At 28.3% G+C, this 18,607-nt stretch overlaps 1 protein-coding gene across 3 annotated transcripts in view; it reads right to left on the bottom strand.

Moving 5' to 3' along the window:
• Window positions 1-17,135, bottom strand: part of LOC136989037 (guanine nucleotide exchange factor DBS-like) — a 177,298-nt gene extending 160,163 nt beyond the window's left edge. The window contains exons 1-2 of one of the 3 annotated variants that reach the window (XM_067287089.1): window positions 16,891-17,135; window positions 13,364-13,819 (exon numbers count right to left, since the gene is read on the bottom strand). In XM_067287089.1, the coding sequence (XP_067143190.1) occupies window positions 13,364-13,718 (355 nt within the window). In that variant the 5' untranslated portion in view covers window positions 13,719-13,819; window positions 16,891-17,135. Of the gene's footprint in view, window positions 1-11,979; window positions 13,270-13,363; window positions 13,820-16,176; window positions 16,523-16,890 lie in introns of those variants that run through there. The other 2 variants (XM_067287088.1, XM_067287090.1) reach the window with 2 other exon arrangements.
• Between the last annotated feature and the right edge of the window lie 1,472 nt (window positions 17,136-18,607).

Here is an 18,607-nt window from a genome sequence, read left to right as displayed (position 1 = left end):
ATCGAATTCATTTAATCCTTCTATTTTTAAAATGTAACGTTATTTACGTAAACTTTTTCGATAAATGGAATCAAGGACATTCTAGAAAGAGTGCATGCAAGTCTCGTGAGCATTCAAAATTACCGGAAAACACTATGGAAATTTGTGCAGATTTTTAGAATATACGCCTATAGTTAACGATATATCATTTAAATAATATAGGCTATACAATTTATTTTTGATTATTTTGATGATGTAAAATATTATATAAATATAATCTATAATTTAATATATTAGACAATATATTAATATACGCTATTCAGTATCGGAGTATGCCTGGGGTCTCGAAATTGGAAAAAAATTAAGCAATTGGAGTATATTTTATTATTTTTTTCATTTTTAAATACTGTATATTACATCATTATCTCATTTCAAATAGAGAAAAATGATGCATTAATCTACCTCTAATGAATGTAAAATTTTTTGTTTTTTAATTGTTGGAAAATAATAGATAACGTTCCTAAAATATTTATTAAAATGCAATTTTATTGTTTTGATTTTATCTTTATAAATTTAAAAATTATAAATTGCAGTTTCATTGTGGCATATATCATTCAAAACTTCGAACAATTGCTAAATAGTCCCATATTTATAAGAGTTCCGCATCAATGATGGTCTGTAACGCACGAGTAACTTGTAATAGATAGATTCAAGTATAGTAGCCTGGAACTTCAACCGCAGACTAAACAATACTAAATATTAATACCTATCTAATCATACATTTTTGACCTCTAGATTAGAAAATAATTTCACATATCTTCCATTTAATAAATTTAAAAACTTAAAACTGAGAGAATTTAAATTTTATTTTAAATATTTACATTAGGCCTGTATTCATTATTTGCATTATATCATAACTGTATAAATGAATTATTATAAAAAAATACATGATAATTTAAATATATATTTTTATATTATTACACTCTGAACTTATCAAATTATCTTATAAGAATTTTAATAGTTATATTTTTAAACCTCTGAAAACAACGACCACTGACAGGAACATAAACAATGACTATTGTTAGGGGATGGCTGTTGTTTAGAGGTTAAATAAAAGTTATTTTTTCTCTCTAGGCTATCGTTTATATAGGCCTAATACTGCTTATAATTTGAAAATGTTATGATTTAATTTGAAAGTTATTTCGTACTTAATTCATATCTCACTTTTATTTCTAAAAGGACGTAATTTCGTAAGGAATTTTATAACATTGTGAAAGATTAAATCATGAGAGTCAACATTAGAATTTTTGACTCGGTGGAAATCTAGTTAAAAACAAAAAGTGATTTTCTACGGAGAATTTTTACTTTCAAACATTTATTTGAATCCCTTCCAAACTAGATAAGAATGGAAATTGATTAATGAAATAAAGACAATTAGTAGGTGTTTTTGAGATAGATGAGGACGTACGCCTGCAAGAGGGAAGTAAAAAATTTAGAGTTTGAAAAGTTTTAAAAAGTTCTAGAATGTTCTAGATGGTTTTCGAATTATTTTTATATTTTGAAAATTCTTGGAAAATTTTAACACTTCCAATAAATTTATTATTGATATTTTTAGTGTCGAGTTCAAGAAATGTCTGATAATGAAGATTCTCTTTGAATGAATTTTTGTAATTACAACTTCTCGATAAATTATATTCCTTATGAAAATAAATTGATGTTAATTCAATTTCCTTCCTATAATTTAAAAAATCCTTTATTATTTTCAACATTGAATTCACCTTACCCTCTTGCAGGCGGATGTCCTCATCTATCTCAAAAGCATCTGCTTGTTGTTAATAGACATAATGTTAAAGAAAATCGCTTTTTTTACTTTTTTACTCTATTTCCAGAGTCAAAAATTCTAATATTTTACTACGATATTCACCTGAAAGTATATTATGATTTAGTCGAAATTACTGTACAATGTTATAAAAAGCCTTATGAAATGGCGTCCTTTTAATTATGAATATAGTGAATAGAATTATGATTTTACTGAATATTTAAATATATTTTACATGCATAAATATGAGTATTAGACTCATATAACTTAAATCATTGCTTAAAATAAAGGATTAAGGAGGAATGAATCGTCGCTCTATATGGGTAATCCATGCAACCATTCTATCAGTTTCTTCTATGGCAGGAGCCTAAACATCTATGAAATCTGATGCAGATACATTATAGTTGATGCATAATAATCTATAGGGTTATATTATAATAATACCAATTCAAATTAGATCATTGCATGGCAATTCAATAATACCATACGTTATGATATAAACTTTAGCAACTGAAATTACATCTGTATTTACACCGGTATATAGAATATGCAATCAATAATCAACAAAATAACATTATTTCAACATAGATTATAACGAAATTAAGGTAATATTTTATTGGAACCAATTATCTTTATGAAATTAACATGTAGGCTAATATTCTAAACACGGAAAATGTGGGTAATACGTAATAATTATCGTTATTTCGGAACAGCTTCATAAATAAAGTGTAATTAAGACAGGGGAAAAAAAGAATAAAGACATTTGCAATATCTTCGATAAAAAAAATGTAGATGTTAAAATTGCATGACGAAGTACATTTAGCAAAATAGCGATTTTTGTCTTTGCTCTTTCTTTCTTTCTCTTTCTCTGTACTTTATCAAGAGAGCAAAATCAATTTATTGATATTTTAAATTCTGAAATGATCAATATTTGTTCGAAATAGCTTATTGAGAATTAGAAAAGTGCAGTATTTGTTATTCTCTATATTATCATTAAATAAATATAGGTCTATATAGATTGTATATACTCATTTATTTAATCATATAGGTAAATATCGTTTGTTTGTGTAGTGCATGAAAATCGTCAGAAAAAGTTATAATAAATTGAATATTTTTTTTTACTTTATCTTATTAATTAATATATAAAAGAAGACATTTTAAAAAATTATAAATTTAATTGTGATACTTTTTTGTCCTACGCAATATCCAGACTCTATTAAAATGTTTTGCTCAAATTCAAGGCCGGCCATAGGGAGTTTAGGGATTTAACCCGTCTCCATTTGGGAAAAATTTTTAAAATTTTTTAAAACTATATTTATTTATTTTTTACCCGTTCAATTCCTCTTCATTCTACACGACCGTATAGGCCCGGGGGTAGAGCGGGATCCTTTTCACATTTTGTTTTTTGAAAAAAAAATGTGTAGAATGTTTTTTTATTAATAAAAAGCACTCTTAAAGATTTTATTTTCTGTTAGTAAAAATAACATTAATTTTATAGGGGCAGGAACCACTACAGGGCATTTAAGTTTTCTCGCAGTGAGGTAAAACTCCCTATCTCCTGTAAGACAATACAATAGATTAAGGAATAGCCTTACTTTAGTCTACTCTTTATATTTATATTATAAATATTAATTAATTCCATTAGAAAAAAATGTTTCTTAAAAAAAAAATCCATTCTTTTAAAAATTCAGCGTGCGGGCCCGCTCCTTTTATTTTATTTTATTTTTTTCTTCAAAATTTATTCCGATAAGAAAATATAATAAAATAGAAAACACAATTTGTTATCTAAACTTAATGTCGAAATCTGGTTACATAAATCTAATTTTGAGGTAAAATTACGAAATAAAAGATAAAAAAAAAGAGAGAAAAATAAGGAAGAAAACAATTCTTGACTTAATAAATGGAATATTTAAATATTGAATATTATGACTTTCATAAAAACGAAATTACGCGATAAAGTATGCATTTTTTTCTCGATAGATAGCGCCACTTCATCTCACGAATATTTTTTTAATACAGTACTAATTTGCATATTATGCACTAAGCATAACGCAGAAAAATATATATCGGATCCGTATTATTTTATTAAAATATACGAAACATTATTTAAATCTCCATAAATCTTTAATATTACTGAATGAAATCGTATTTGATATTTATCACATCGTTCATACTATCGTGCGATTTTCGCATGTCTATCTAACAGTGATTCATCTTCTCGTATTATCACTTACAGCTATATTTTTTATAGCTTAAAAAATAATGTATGACTTAAGAATTTCGAAATTTATAAGTTAATTATATAAATCTATATTAAAATGATATAATCACAAGGTTTATTAAAAATTTATGTATTCTATAGTCGAAATAATATCACAAGTGCACGCAACGTGATGAAAATTAAAAAGAAAAAAAAATACTCAGAAAGAAATCGTTCAAAATTGCCATTTTATGCTGTGATTGATATATTTAATTATAAATGAACGCTTCAATTTATCCAATAAATTTTAAATTATAACATTCATTTCCTTTGGTGCGGAGTTAAATAATTATAGTAAAATGGAGAAAAGTGCCTAACAGAATAAGAAAAAAATATATAAAATTATTATGATTTATTATTATTTTATTATATTTAATAATTTTCCTTTAAAAAGTAAAATAAAACAACATTTATTTATATGATAAGTGTGACATTGAGTGTATCATATCTCAAATAAACTCTCGATTTACTTTCTTCCAGTGTTTTTCAAAAAATTATTAGAGTTTTGTCATTTGTCCATGTTTTCCTAAATATAATATATATAGCTTTTATTTATTTATTTATTTTTTCTTTTTAGTTAAATCGATAAACAGATAGACAACAATTCACAAGGTCGTTCTTGAGATGAAATGACTTTGAGAAAGTTTTTATTAGTATTTTCTTAATTTAATATCTGAGAAAAATTTTATAAAAATAAAATATATTTCTGGATAGCATAGAATAATTTATCATCATCGACATCATTATCATCATCATCATAGTTTTTGAAAAAAATACACACATATATATATAGCCTATATATATATATTACAATAGAATAGTATTAAAATTATTTCAAAAATATAAAAAAATATATTAAAAAAGTAAAATGTCAAAAACGTGATATCTGAAAACCATAGCCTGACAATCATTCTCTTTTTTCTTTTTATTTTTTATTGAATTCGGTTGGTGATGATACATCATCATTCTTTACCTGTCAATCTCTTTCCTTTCGCTTATCTTCACAATTGAATTTCTGCCTTATATTAATTGTTTTAAACTTAAATAACAATTTTTTATTAAAATGCAATGTTTAATTGCATATTTAATCATTCGAACAGAAAATAACTTAAAAATATCGATATAATTATTTTTAAATATTAAAAATAAAAATTAATAATTTTAATTAAGAGATTTATTATTATTTTTTTAATGAAAGGTAGATAAGTTTTTTTAAATAACCGTTATAATGAAATGCAATTATAAACAAAAGATGTATGGGAAAAAGTAGAAAAAATATAAGTACAATCGTTAAGGTATTGCATAACGATAGTCAATATTGAATCCAGTTTTCCCGGAGGAAAGCCGCATGCCTCAAGGGTGAGGTATGTTTTATATCTTCCAGTTTTAGTTAGATTTTTTTTTTTTTTAAATCGAAATTTAATTAAATGTTATTTAAAAAATTATAAAACTATTTACACAACAAACATTATTAATTACTTTCTGCGGATGGTTTTATATTCCCTCTCCGAATTCAGTACTGCGCACTGCCAAAATCCGACAGCTGCTATAAAATAGTTTAAATTTTACGTCGTCGTCAGAATTGGCAAACGTGTACATCTTTCAAACGTAAAAAGAAGCAGAGAAGGAGTACAGTAACGGTTACTATAGCAAAAATAATCAACCAAGCGTGCACGTGCAATTGGTATGTCAGTGACGTCATTGGTGCGAGTGAGCCGGAAAATGAAATGTTGCCTATCTCATTGCAACAGCACCAGTCGGAATGACGTCACTTGGAATCGCTACCTCTAGTCGAATTATTAATCTCTGTCTTGCCAGAATATAAAGTAGATATTAAGAGGAAGCATTTGGTGACAAAATGACGTCCTGGTATTATTTTTAAATCTTGGTCGATTCGATGCGGATTGTTCTGCGACAAACTTTCATACAAAAGAAGCGCTTCTTACAAATTTGAATTTTTCTTAATTCTCAAGAATCTAAAATATTTTTCTTATCTAAAAAAATAAATATATATATATAGTGCATAGATATATATTAGCGGACAGTAATTTGTTTGAAAAAACACTTTTATGAAACTTAGCGGTCAACTTAACTCATTAGCGAAAGGTTGACTCGCTCTTCCTTAGCAGAAGCTAATTTGTAATTGGGAACCTTACGAGAAAACAGATGTCGCCTCAATTTATTAACAGCTGTTACCGACTGCAGCGAATTAATATGAATTTTATCAATTAATCAGAGAACAACGAAAATGTTTCTGCGTATACAAAGAAAATATTTCATTAAAAACTTTATATCCTTTTCCTATGCTTTCTGTTCTCGGACAAACGCCTATTATTAATTTAATTTTGAAAGGTTCTGGAATATTTTAAAATTAATAATAATTTGTTTGCCGAATGATTTAGTAAACAAAATTTAACCGATACGGCCGCCATTTTTTATCTTTATACTGTGCTTTTAAATTTATAAATCCTAGCTATCAAGCGGCATAAATATATATAATTATCGTTTTAAAATAAAGTAATAATAATATTTTATAACAAAATATTATTATTATTGTAGTTATTATTATTTTTTTATTCCAAATAGTGTTGCCAGAAGTTAAAATTCAGAAATCGGGACATTGTGATAAAAATTGATGGATATCATCAAATTAATTTTATTGAATTATCAATTATTGAGCATTACTTATTTTTTGTTACTATGTTATATATTTTAACTAAGTTTTTGTTAGGAAACCCGGTTGCCCAATCGTGAATCTGTCAAATCCATGATGGTCATGATTAGATGTGAAAGCCTCTTAGCGCCCAAAGGACGAAGATAACCAAAAAAATAAAGCTAGACTATGAGGGACAGATATAACCATTGATAGATATATCGCCAATGATTGCACAAAACCATAGTACAGCACCACACAGAACCACAGAACACGACGCGTACGCTAAAGATTACTAAAGGCGTGCGCATGTAAGATTGTGCGAATGCATGCACGACACTTAATGCCCACAATTTTTATTCAACTTTTTTAAAAATACAAATAAAATTAACTTTTTTTAATAAAAAGCGGGACATTTCGGGAAAAATTTTCCAATCGAGACGAAATGTGTCCAAATGGAGAAAATCCCGAAAAATCGGAACGTGTGGCAACATTGATTCCAAACGATAAGAAGTTCAAAAATTGTAATACGTCATCAAGAACGCAATTAAAATTTAAATTTAAAAAAATAATAAATGATGATATATTATTATTTTATAATTAGAATATTTATATAACTCTTTTAAACTAATATTCACCTATAATGATTATAAAATAAAAATATTTAATTAATTTATAAATATTAAAAATTCCACCTCAAACGGAAGAAATCGATGGATTACGATTATAATTACCATCGATAAAAAAAAGATAAAAATTAAATAATTATTATTTTTTTAATTGCAAATATTTAAATATATAAATTTAACGTAAGATAAATATTTAACAATTATAACGTTTCAACCGGCGAAATCTTTTAATAGACAATAGCGTAGGCACGTGATAGTTTGACTCAATTCAAATCAGCAAGGCGTGAAGAGAAGAATCATTTTCCCTTTACATTTCATTATTTCTCGCTAGGGATGTGAAATTGTCAAGAGATTAGATTCAGTTTTCGATAGAGTCTCGTTAATATAGATACATACAATTCTTTTGTGGACACATCGCAGCGAAAATCTTAGTATAACCTTGAAGTAACCAACGAGAATAACATTTTAATGCTAAGAAAACCTTAAAAAACCATAATTATTTACGTAATAAATAAATATTTTTCTTCTAGTTTCATTCCAAACGAAATTTAATACAAAATAGAGGAGGAAAAAAAAAAGAAATTCGCATTTATCAATTTTTAGATGAATTTGAAAGGCACTCAGTAGTTTGCTATTGATTTTATTTTTTCGATGAAAAATCAAAAATTTGAAAGCAGAAATGATGGCATCGCTCCAGTCCATCTACTCCATCCCTACCTACAGCGTATTGGAGTAGAAAGTATTTTAGAGATTTCAATTCTACTTATTTTTAAAGAAGTGCTTCTTAAAACATTGAATTTTTAAATCTTTTAACCCGAAACAAATGCGAAAATTTATAAAGTTTGTAAAGAAATATCTTAAATAATATAAACTATATCAAATTAATTTTAAAATATTTTATTTATTTATTTATTTTTAATCATTTTTAATAGTAAAGATATTATTGACGGGATATCAAGAAACTATCCTGTGCATTAATTAATTTATACAAAATTAACTTGTATAATTGCTAGAAATGTATAGAAATGCTGTCAAATTTTGCCAAATCTATATAATAGCGGCGGATTAAGACTTTCCAGGACCCCTAAGCGCAGAAGTGGAGAGCCTCCGGGAGCCGGGACCCCTAGATATATGCTTGACATACCTAATGACCTTTCATCCGGCACTGATAATGGTTTAAAATCAATTTGATAACAGTGGCGGGTTATCCTATGGGCAAAAGGAGCAATTGCATGGGACCCACACCAACAGGGGGCCCAAAACCAATGTTTTATAAGAAAATATTTCTCCAAAAACATTCCCCGAAGAAAAAATGTCCGAAGTCAATACTGTACGTGGGGTTCCCAAATTCAAATTCGCCTGGGCCTTACGAAGCTATAACGCGCTACTGTTTGATAAATCTAATAAATTAATTAATGGGAAAATTATATTTTAATTTAAAAAAAAACTGCGAGTATTTTAGAATTTGGTAACCAAGTTTAGGGTATTTATTTGTAACAAATATTTGATGTAGGCCCTACACTCCGGATATAGATAAGTGTTATACAGTGAGGTATAAAAGGAGAAGATAAAATCATGCAGAAACATTATCAGCAAGAGCAATCTGAAGCTTAGGAAGAGCGATATCATCCAAGCATATTTGTTAATTTGATCGGCTGATGAAATATCAAGTTTTGTTTTCAACAACCGATTGAAGTCAGTCGGATTAATGAAAATCGGAAGTGTTCGAAATGAAAGTTAAATTACTTTGCTTCCATTATTCATTGCAAATAACCTTTTTCTCTATGCTTAATTTTGTCATCTCTGTCCTCCTTTCTTTTTACGGCGCTGTTTAATTATTCATGTTGTACGTTCCTGCAGAAGATTCAAAATGTCTCAGGCAATGCAGATATAAAAATACTTCATTAGAAGTACACATTACTCGATGGAATTCTTATCAAACAGTATTAACGGTAAAAATACACTTAAATTAATTAAATTCATTCGAGAAACTGTATAAATAACACATCAAATATAGGAAAAAGAATTTTTACAGCGCTTAAAAATGAAATGATATACATCAAATTCGTAAGAAAAAGTTCCAATAATTCACAATTTTAATTCAAAATATATTTATTTCATTTCCAAAATTTTCAAAGTGAATAAAAATATTAAAAATAAGCTTTGAGCCTAATTACTGTAGCACCTCTCTATTAAAACACCATCTGTTTGCATGTAAGGATTTTAATGAAAATTTGCTTTTAGATAAAGAAGAGAAAATTATTATTATTTTTTAAATTTTTATTCTAATCTAGTGGAAGATTTTTTTTAACAGAAAACTTTTTCTTATCATTTTAGCTATAGTCGATATTCTCTAATTTTTGCTAACTGATGCAAGCACAATCTAGAATTAAAAAGTATTTCGTAGAAAACATCCTGCATTCAATATAAATATTTTATAAATTACATCATAAAAGTATAAAAGGCAAGCGATATATAAAAGATCATTCGTTTAATTTTCAATTAATAAACTTAAAATTCTGCATAATAAATGAAATTCAAATTGCTTGAAAAAACCACGAATTTGAATTTAAATATTTCTATTTGATTACAATAATAATTATTAAATTACCATTTATTTCTGTATTAAGTAAATTTCACTTTCACTAATTCGTTTTTCTGCGCGAATTCATTTTTAAGGTCAATTTTTGTACAATTTTTTTCCCTTTTTTATCATCACTTTTCTTCTTTTTGATTTTATATAATTAATTCTCTTCTTTAAGATTTCAATTTATTTAATTTTTTTCGATTTTAATTTATTTATTTCTCTATGATTACAATAAATCATAGAGAATTTTTTTTACTGCTGGGATACGATTCTAGTTGCAATCTTTATTTATTCTTATCATATTTCTCTAAATATTTTTTCTAGTGAATTTTAGCAATTTTTAATGTAACTCTAAACAGATGTAATTTCAAATTTAAATATAAAACTCTCAATTTTTTTTTCTTTAAGTAATCGCTAGCATTTATATAACGCGTTTTATTTTTATAATTTACTAAAGGGAACACGAGTAACTAAAATACAACGGAACCTTTAATAACGGCCACCTCCCAACAACGGACAACGTTAAACAGCGGCCATTTTTTCAGGAACTTTTCTTTTTTTAAACAAAAATGCATATAAAATAGCTTCCAAGCAACGACCACCTCCGAACAACGGACATTTTTTATGTTCCCATCAGTGGCCGTCGCTCAGAGGTTTGACTGTTTTAAGGTTTTGAATCGAGTTTTTTTATTTTTAATGGAATCTTTCAAATTATATTTACATTAATTTTACCGTTTAATCTATATTTAATATTTTGTACAATATTTTTAAAGATTATTTATATATAATATTTAAACTTGGTTTCAAGCGCTGCGATTTTCTTAAGTTTTAGCAATTAGCAGCGCTTATGCAAGCGTGCAAAAAGTCTATTTATATCCTGTATATTATAATTATAAGCCTTTAAAGTTTGTTTAAAAAATAATGGCGGATCATAGGAGGGCTTTTATGCCAAAAAGCATCTAAAAAGATTAGCGGCCAAAGAGAATAATCTCATTAAAGTGAACTTATTTGGAAACTCTGCTCTTTTAATCAAAAGCAACGAGGCCATTTGCAATTTTAAGTAAAATACGTGACGTAACTAAATGACATTTAATCTAAAATTAATCCTAAAATCAGAAAGAATGCGTAGGGAATATTCGCATGCTTAAAGGTAATTGAGAAAAGTTACCATGGTGATATAATAATTACAGGAGATGCGAAAGAACAAAAATAATTTACAATCCAATTGTATGAGAAGGAGGAAAAAAAAAATCATCGATTTTCTCGTGTCTTCTCCCCTTTTTTTCTTCTTTTAAAAAATTATTAATAAATTGATAAAATTATTAAAGAGGAGTTAAGCCGTCGACTGTTGGGAAAGGCTATTTTAAAACGAATCTGTAATTAAAAAAGATCAGAAAACCGGTCGACACGATATTTTTCGTGCTTAAATTTTAAGATAATTTGCATTTACGATAAAATTGAAAGTTTGGAGAATTAAAAAGATGCCGTAATTTGATTTTAAGAACGGAAAACTCTTGCCTTCCTCTTCTTATTTTATTTAAGATACGGGAAATGTTGGATGCGAATATTAAATTATTATTTTTATTATTTTGAAGCAACAGACGGACAAAAGTTTCTGCCCTTTACCGGTCAACAAACGAAACAGGGCTTGGAATTATTTCTCAAGTTAAAGCATAGTGGCGGCATGGAAGGCGCCGACCGGACTGCCCTCTGTTATTTGTACGGCGCCCTACTTTTGTTCCTAACAAAAAGCAGAAAGAGGAGAGTGTACTTTCAAGGAAATGAACATCATTAGAGAATCTTTAGAAGTAGAAGAAGCTAAAAGAAAGGAGGTCGCTCCGAAATTAAAAAAAGAAAATGGAAGTATTTATCCTTTTAGATATTAATTTTACGTTGCTGGGATGGTAACAAACGGAAATGTATTCCCAATTTTAAAAACCGTAACGAGTAACTACGAATAAACTTTCCTTTTCCTTCAATAGGTACTGCTAATTGATTACACTTTCGATTTTGTAATTAATAGGAGAAGAAGGGAAAAAATAAAACACTTACCACAATTACTGATAAAGTTGGGCCCAGCATTGCACCGGGCCTGAAAGAAAAACCAGGAAGTCATGTGATCTTAATACATCCTTTGTGATCGGTTAAGAGAACACACTCGAGAAGAGTAGTGGCACGTTATATAGCAAAGCGTCGACTGACTGACTACGAGCTTCACCCATCAGATGTAGGAAGACTGGAAACGGGGGAAAGGAAATCGTTCTCCACCCTCAATGTTTCTGGCACTCTGCCCGTTTGTCATAGGGCGGGTCACGTGATTTAGGGTTAGAGTTTTGTCACTTTCTGGGTTTCTAAAACGTTTTTTATCGATAAAATCGACTCCGTATATTTTGTCGGCCCATTCCACTCCAAATATGTTAAATCCGGTTTGGTCCACTTTATCGATTTTTCCGCTTTATATTTATACATATATATAAGGGAATTTCGACGGAGATTATTCCAACGAGATGGATAATGGTTGAATTAACAGCACGCCAATAACTATCAGATGATGCCTTTAATAAAATATCGACTCTGACATACCAATAATGCAGCATCATCTTTTATCAATCATTTGAGCGAAGTGGTAATCCAGCTTGCCCCCACGAAGGTCACTTTCGCGCATGATATACCTGCTGAGCGGGGCAAGCAGTCGTCCAGGTGTAGACGAGATAAGGAAGTAGGAAAAAGTCAATAATTCTCTCCTGCGAAACAAGACGGTTTAATGTGCCCCGTAGGGGCCATGAGAGAAAACCTGATAAGCTCTCTTCATCCAATCTTAACTTGCATGCATGGCTGCGTACTTGAAAAGTTAGATTGACAGTAAATATTCAATATATATACTTTAGTATAATAGAAAATAGGACATGTACGTAAATAGAAATATTACTTTTAGATATGAATTTACACGTAAACAATATTTAGAGTGCGTAGTTTCGAAGTATAAATTATACATTAATAATAAAATAATTAATCAGTTGGACGTATTAAAAATTGTTTTTATACAGTTTTAAATTTCATAAATTTCCACGAATAATATTTAAAATTAAATATGAATAATCAGATATCTATAGTATTTAAATATGCGCCTGTAAAGGATACTTCACCGCGAATATAATTAGTTTGAGGAAAAGTTTATTTACAGGGGAATATATTAAATGGGTGATTTTAATTCAACCGAAACGTATATTTTTACATTTTATATTCGTCAAAACACTGTCGATTAAAATTTAAGCGATGTACATAAATTTATCTATCATTTTTGCATTGTTTACATACAGAATATTGTCAAAGTATTATATATATATTTGCACGAAATTTTAAAATTAAGAAAAAATCACCGCATCTCTTGTGAAGTTAATGCAGAAATTCGTTTATTTATGAATTCAAAACTTACTATTATCAGTGAGGAGGATATCTTCACACGAAGAAGAGTCATAATAACACGATGATCTGGGATAAGGCGATCTTCGCCCCATTCGCCCGACTTTTTTTGACGAAAAATGGTGATCGCAGAGACTTTCATCGGAAGGCGTTAATTGTCCAACACTGGAACCACAAGAGTCAACACTCAGATTACTAAAGAAAACAGAACCGTTTTTTCTAAAATTTGTTACAAATGATTCTATTTGATTTTCGATCTGACTGTGACTTGTTGGAAATTTTAAATTCATTTTTCCGATGGCAGCACCTGGCTGATCCACCAGAAACGTCTGAATTCTTCGGAAAAATCGTTTTCCAATATCCAACATGGCGTTTCAAGTTTCGCAATTCCCCATCTTTCTGCTACGGATCCATGTATCCGACCGTTCTTTCATATAAAACTTCTCTATCAATTTTCTTCAGTTATATTCTGTAAGAAAAGGAAGAAAAAATGAGGATAAATTATAATAATTTGCACTTAATTGATTAAAAAAAACCAAATTTCTTTTCGTACGAATGTTTTTCTCCGTGTCATTTTTTTAATAAATCGATTTAATCGGAAAAATAATTTTCAAATCGGATGACAGAAAAAAAATACTGATTTGACCAATTCGAATTTTTTTTTGTTGTCCTTGAAGGGAATTCCTTAGAGTTTTTCACTCGGAAAAAATTTATTAGAAACAAGTAAAAGAGCGCGGGGCAGCAATTCTTCTTCCCTTTTTTTTTTCTTTAAATTCATCTTTCGTTTTGGTTTGCAGAGAAAATAAATTATGTGAAATGTTTAAAAATTTTTTAAATATCACCGACTAACCTAGTGTTCCAGACGAGATTAATCGATCAGAAAGTAGTCTGCTTTTCAGCAAAATGAAGGAATGGAGATAGAGAAAGAGAGTGGAGGAAAAAAGCTGGATTGCAGCCAAAATAGGCACAAACACGAGTAGATAAAAAAAAAGAAAAACTAAAATACTTTGCAGTTTTTCCTTTTATCAACTTTCACGGATTGAAACTGTTATTCTTAAGAAAGCTTTCTTATTTATATTTTCTTATGAAATTACAGTATGTATACTTTAGATAAATAAACTGCTGTAAATGACGTCTTCATCATAAAGCTGTTATTGGATCATTTTCTAAATGATAAAATTCAAAAATCCGACGTCTAAACCAAGCTTAACAATAAATTTAACAGGAAAACAAACTTAAAAATAGTTATATTTCAAATATAAAGATACATTTCTATTAATTGTCAATTGGAAATCAAAGTAATCGTTTTAAATTTTTATATTATTTAAAATCTTTGTTGCAAAAATTAATATACATCGAAACTCCGGCATATACGTTTGATATAGGAGAGTTAATGATTATAAATTAAGCGAAGAAAATGATTGCGATTAAGAGAAGCTAATTCACTTATTCGAAGCGATTTCAATATATTAATTTATAATCCGAAAAATAGATATAAATTTAGATTTTATAAATCAATTGATAATATTTGTATCTAGTGATATCAATCGCTTGTAGTTAAATTAAATAATCGTTTACTATAATATATATATATTTCACATCGAAATAGCTTTATTCATCCGGAAAAAATGGAAGAAAATAAGATCAAATATCGAACAACTTCGAAATTCGAACTAGAATGATGCTACAGGTATTAATAAACGGAAGAAAAATCACGGAATTAATGTTATCTGCGATCATTTACCTTTTCTAAGTCGCATTAGAATCATTATTATTGAATATAAATATCTAAGTACTTTGCCTCATTACAATAAACGTTAACTAAATAACCATTTTCATTAAAGTCGTTTAATATTTAAGTATTAGCGGACGGTAAACGACAGATAAATTTTTCTCATCTGTACGTTCCCATTATTGCAAATAGTACTTAAGCGTAAGTAGATTAACTGTGATAGAAATAAACCAATGTTATCTCCTATACTAAATCAGATATTTAACCGGATAAACTCATAATTTTATTACTTAGCACTTTTTTATTTATTTAATTACTCTTTTATTAATTTAATATTAATTCAACGCTTCATTGCTACAAAAAAGTTCTAAATAGTATTTAATATTTTAAACATAAAAGACAAATTGAAGATATTTCGAATACTTAAGCTGAAATAAATGATTAAATTTGAAAATTTAAAACTTTAAAAATATTGTCAACATATGTTAATTAATTATGTATAGGCCTATGTACTCTTAAGATGACGATATTTATCTAAAATAGAAAAATTATTATAAAAAAATTAAGTAGTTATACTTTTAAAGGCTTATTTAATGTTATTTATGGATTTAAATTGTAATTAAAAGGTGGTCGAGGGTGAAAAGAAAGCTTATGTTGAAGTTGACGGAAATCAGCTGCTGCACTGTGACGTCATATTTGAAACACTTCCTAGTCAACCAGGAAATGCATTTGCGAATTTCCATAGAAAACAACGCCACCTATAACTACTAACCTAAAAATCTCGGCAATCCTTTAACATGGATAAATCGATAAATATGCAAAACCCTTTACATTACTGGCCATAAAAAAGGAAAGCATAAAAAAAAAGGAAATCAAAGAATTATCACTCTCCTAATCTAATTCTTCACACCTGGTCTCACCTGGTCTCACCTCGTTTACTTTCCATTCTCCATTACAATTACATTAAGGTGGGAAGACCATCACACATCCTAAGTTTGATGTTTGCAAAGGCTCCCACCTGTCAAGGTATAAATAAAAATCCTCTACTCCCTCGTTTAATAAATTAAGTATGCGTCTATGCACATCGTACTTACTGAGATGGAGAACTTGCAAGACGAACAATGCGCTGTCTACTTAAATCGGGAGATGAAAAGTATAGAGAAATTGGATTTAGGCAACACACAGGGCGGTGGCGAAGGCAACCCAGGTCGGCATAGCGACAGTGTCATAGCACTGCGCAGTGGCTAGAATGCCGTCGTTTCAGATATCGATTGCCTATCCTAACCACACTTCTATCCTTTCACGCTTTCTGACTTAATGACTTGAGAAATGTCAGTCAGTACAGTTTGAATTTACCACCACCTATAAGTTGGCTTCCCCTCTCACATAGTAATTATGCGGAGTAAACCGATTTACAGGGGCCGGAGGTTGGGAAAGATTTTTTTTCTTCCCTCTCTTTGTGTCTCTAGAACAATGGGAGTTTAATTAAGCGCAGGAAACAAGAAATTGACGGAATGGGGATTGTTAATTCCACTAGACGAATATCATGTTCTCCGACTGAGTTGATTACACAAATGACTGGAATTCCACGCATTGTTGGTCGTAAATGGAATTGCATTAAAGGGGAGGAAATATTGTTTTATTTCCGTTTTCTGATTACTTCCGGGATTTTGTAGATTATTACTAATAGTTTTTGAGAAATTCTTCCTTGATTTATATCATATTATCATTTCTGAAATGGTAATTTAATAATTCTGTCGTCGGCCGAACTCATTCATCATTAAAAAATTGACAATTACGTACTGTACGTTAACCTATTCATACACCGTCGCTGCTTTTTTTCTGCCTTTTGATTGACGTCTCGAGTAGTTGTCAACTTTTCATTCCTGTAAAGATCACCTCGGGGACACGAGAGGTGTTTCCCACATTGTCAATGACAGATGGCTCTGACACGTCTTTTCCCATCTCTCTAATCATTAAGACCATTACATAGAATATGGATACGTGACGTCTCTCTTTAATTTTCTTTCGGATATTTACTGCCATCTGGCGAGAAAAAAACGCAACTATTAATACCAACACTAGTAATAGTTTTCACACAATTCAACCACCTTAAAATCATATTCCTATAAAAGCCTTGACATTTTAACCCATATTTTTATTAATAAACTTTTTACGAAGAAATTTGTTTCGAACTATCTATCTATATCTAAAAAATAGAGATTCTTTATGATAAAATTCGAATTTACTAAACTTTATTGTGATAAAAATTTCCCCCAGAAAAGTTAAGCAATTGTGCTATTTTTATTACAGAAAAATAAATATTATCTCGTTATATATATATGATCATTATACTGAATTATACTGTATTTATTATACTTAAACTGAGGATTCTGTATATATATATTGATTTGTTTATTATTAAATTGATAAAGACTGAATAAGAAAAATTCTCTTAAAAATTTTTGTAATTATGAATCATTTTTCTTCTTTAACATGGAGAAACCACGATAGATAATCAAATATTAGATATCCGATATAAAAATTGTTTTCATTCTTTCAAAAATAAATAACTTATCTGTTCAATAATTAATTATACATAGAATAAAATGTGTCATTTGCACTCCATGCTATTATACTTTATTAGAAGCACGAATGAATTTTAATTGTTTGTATTGCCAATCGATATCCAAGAGTACATAGCAATATTTTTATTAAATAATTAATTTGTAGCTGAAATTTGAACCATAACTCATTTTTTAATACATTAGGAATAGAGTTTATCATTTTATAAAAGTTCTAGAAAATTCATATTTACAATATTCAGTCAATAGAATTAATAATGCTTTTATGATGATATTCGCAAGCAATATAATCAAACCTCCGAACAATGGCCACTGAGGAAACACGAAAAATGGTCGCCGTTTAGAAGTTCCACTGTATTATTAAACAATTATTATCTGTATACAATGCTTAATTCTTAAATATATTATATATGCAAATTTATTGCATATTAAAATTACTGAATATCAAATGTATTTGTTAAAAAATTAATGTTAAATCTATAGTTTAAGTATTCAATCAATAATTTTATTATAAATTATTTAAATTATTCTCAAAAATTTGATAATTAAAAACTTTTGGTTTTGTTTGACGATTTCGGTTTGTATATTTGAATCAGTTTTTCAAAACTTGAACTATTTGATTTTCTTTATTGAATTACCTTGAACCGAATCAATATTTTGTGATGGAATTTCTGATTCTAGCTACCTATTTTTATAAAAATGTGGTAAATATGAATATTCTATTTTTAGTAATCATTATAAAGAGAAATAATCTGAACAGATGCAAAATGTCTTTCCTGAGAAAAAAAAACAATTTATCAAAATATAAATTCATTACCTTAATACTAAATTCGGTTCAAAAATAATTTAATTTGGCTAAAATATTATGTTTTAATTCATTAAAATATTTCTAGATTTTTTAAATTTCATCTTCAGTAATTGTATATTTATTATTTACATT

Source organism: Centruroides vittatus, unplaced genomic scaffold, assembly GCF_030686945.1.
Source record: "Centruroides vittatus isolate TY-2023 unplaced genomic scaffold, ASM3068694v2 scaffold_435, whole genome shotgun sequence".
Lineage (NCBI taxonomy): Eukaryota > Metazoa > Arthropoda > Arachnida > Scorpiones > Buthidae > Centruroides > Centruroides vittatus.
This window is presented reverse-complemented; position numbering and strand designations above follow the sequence as displayed.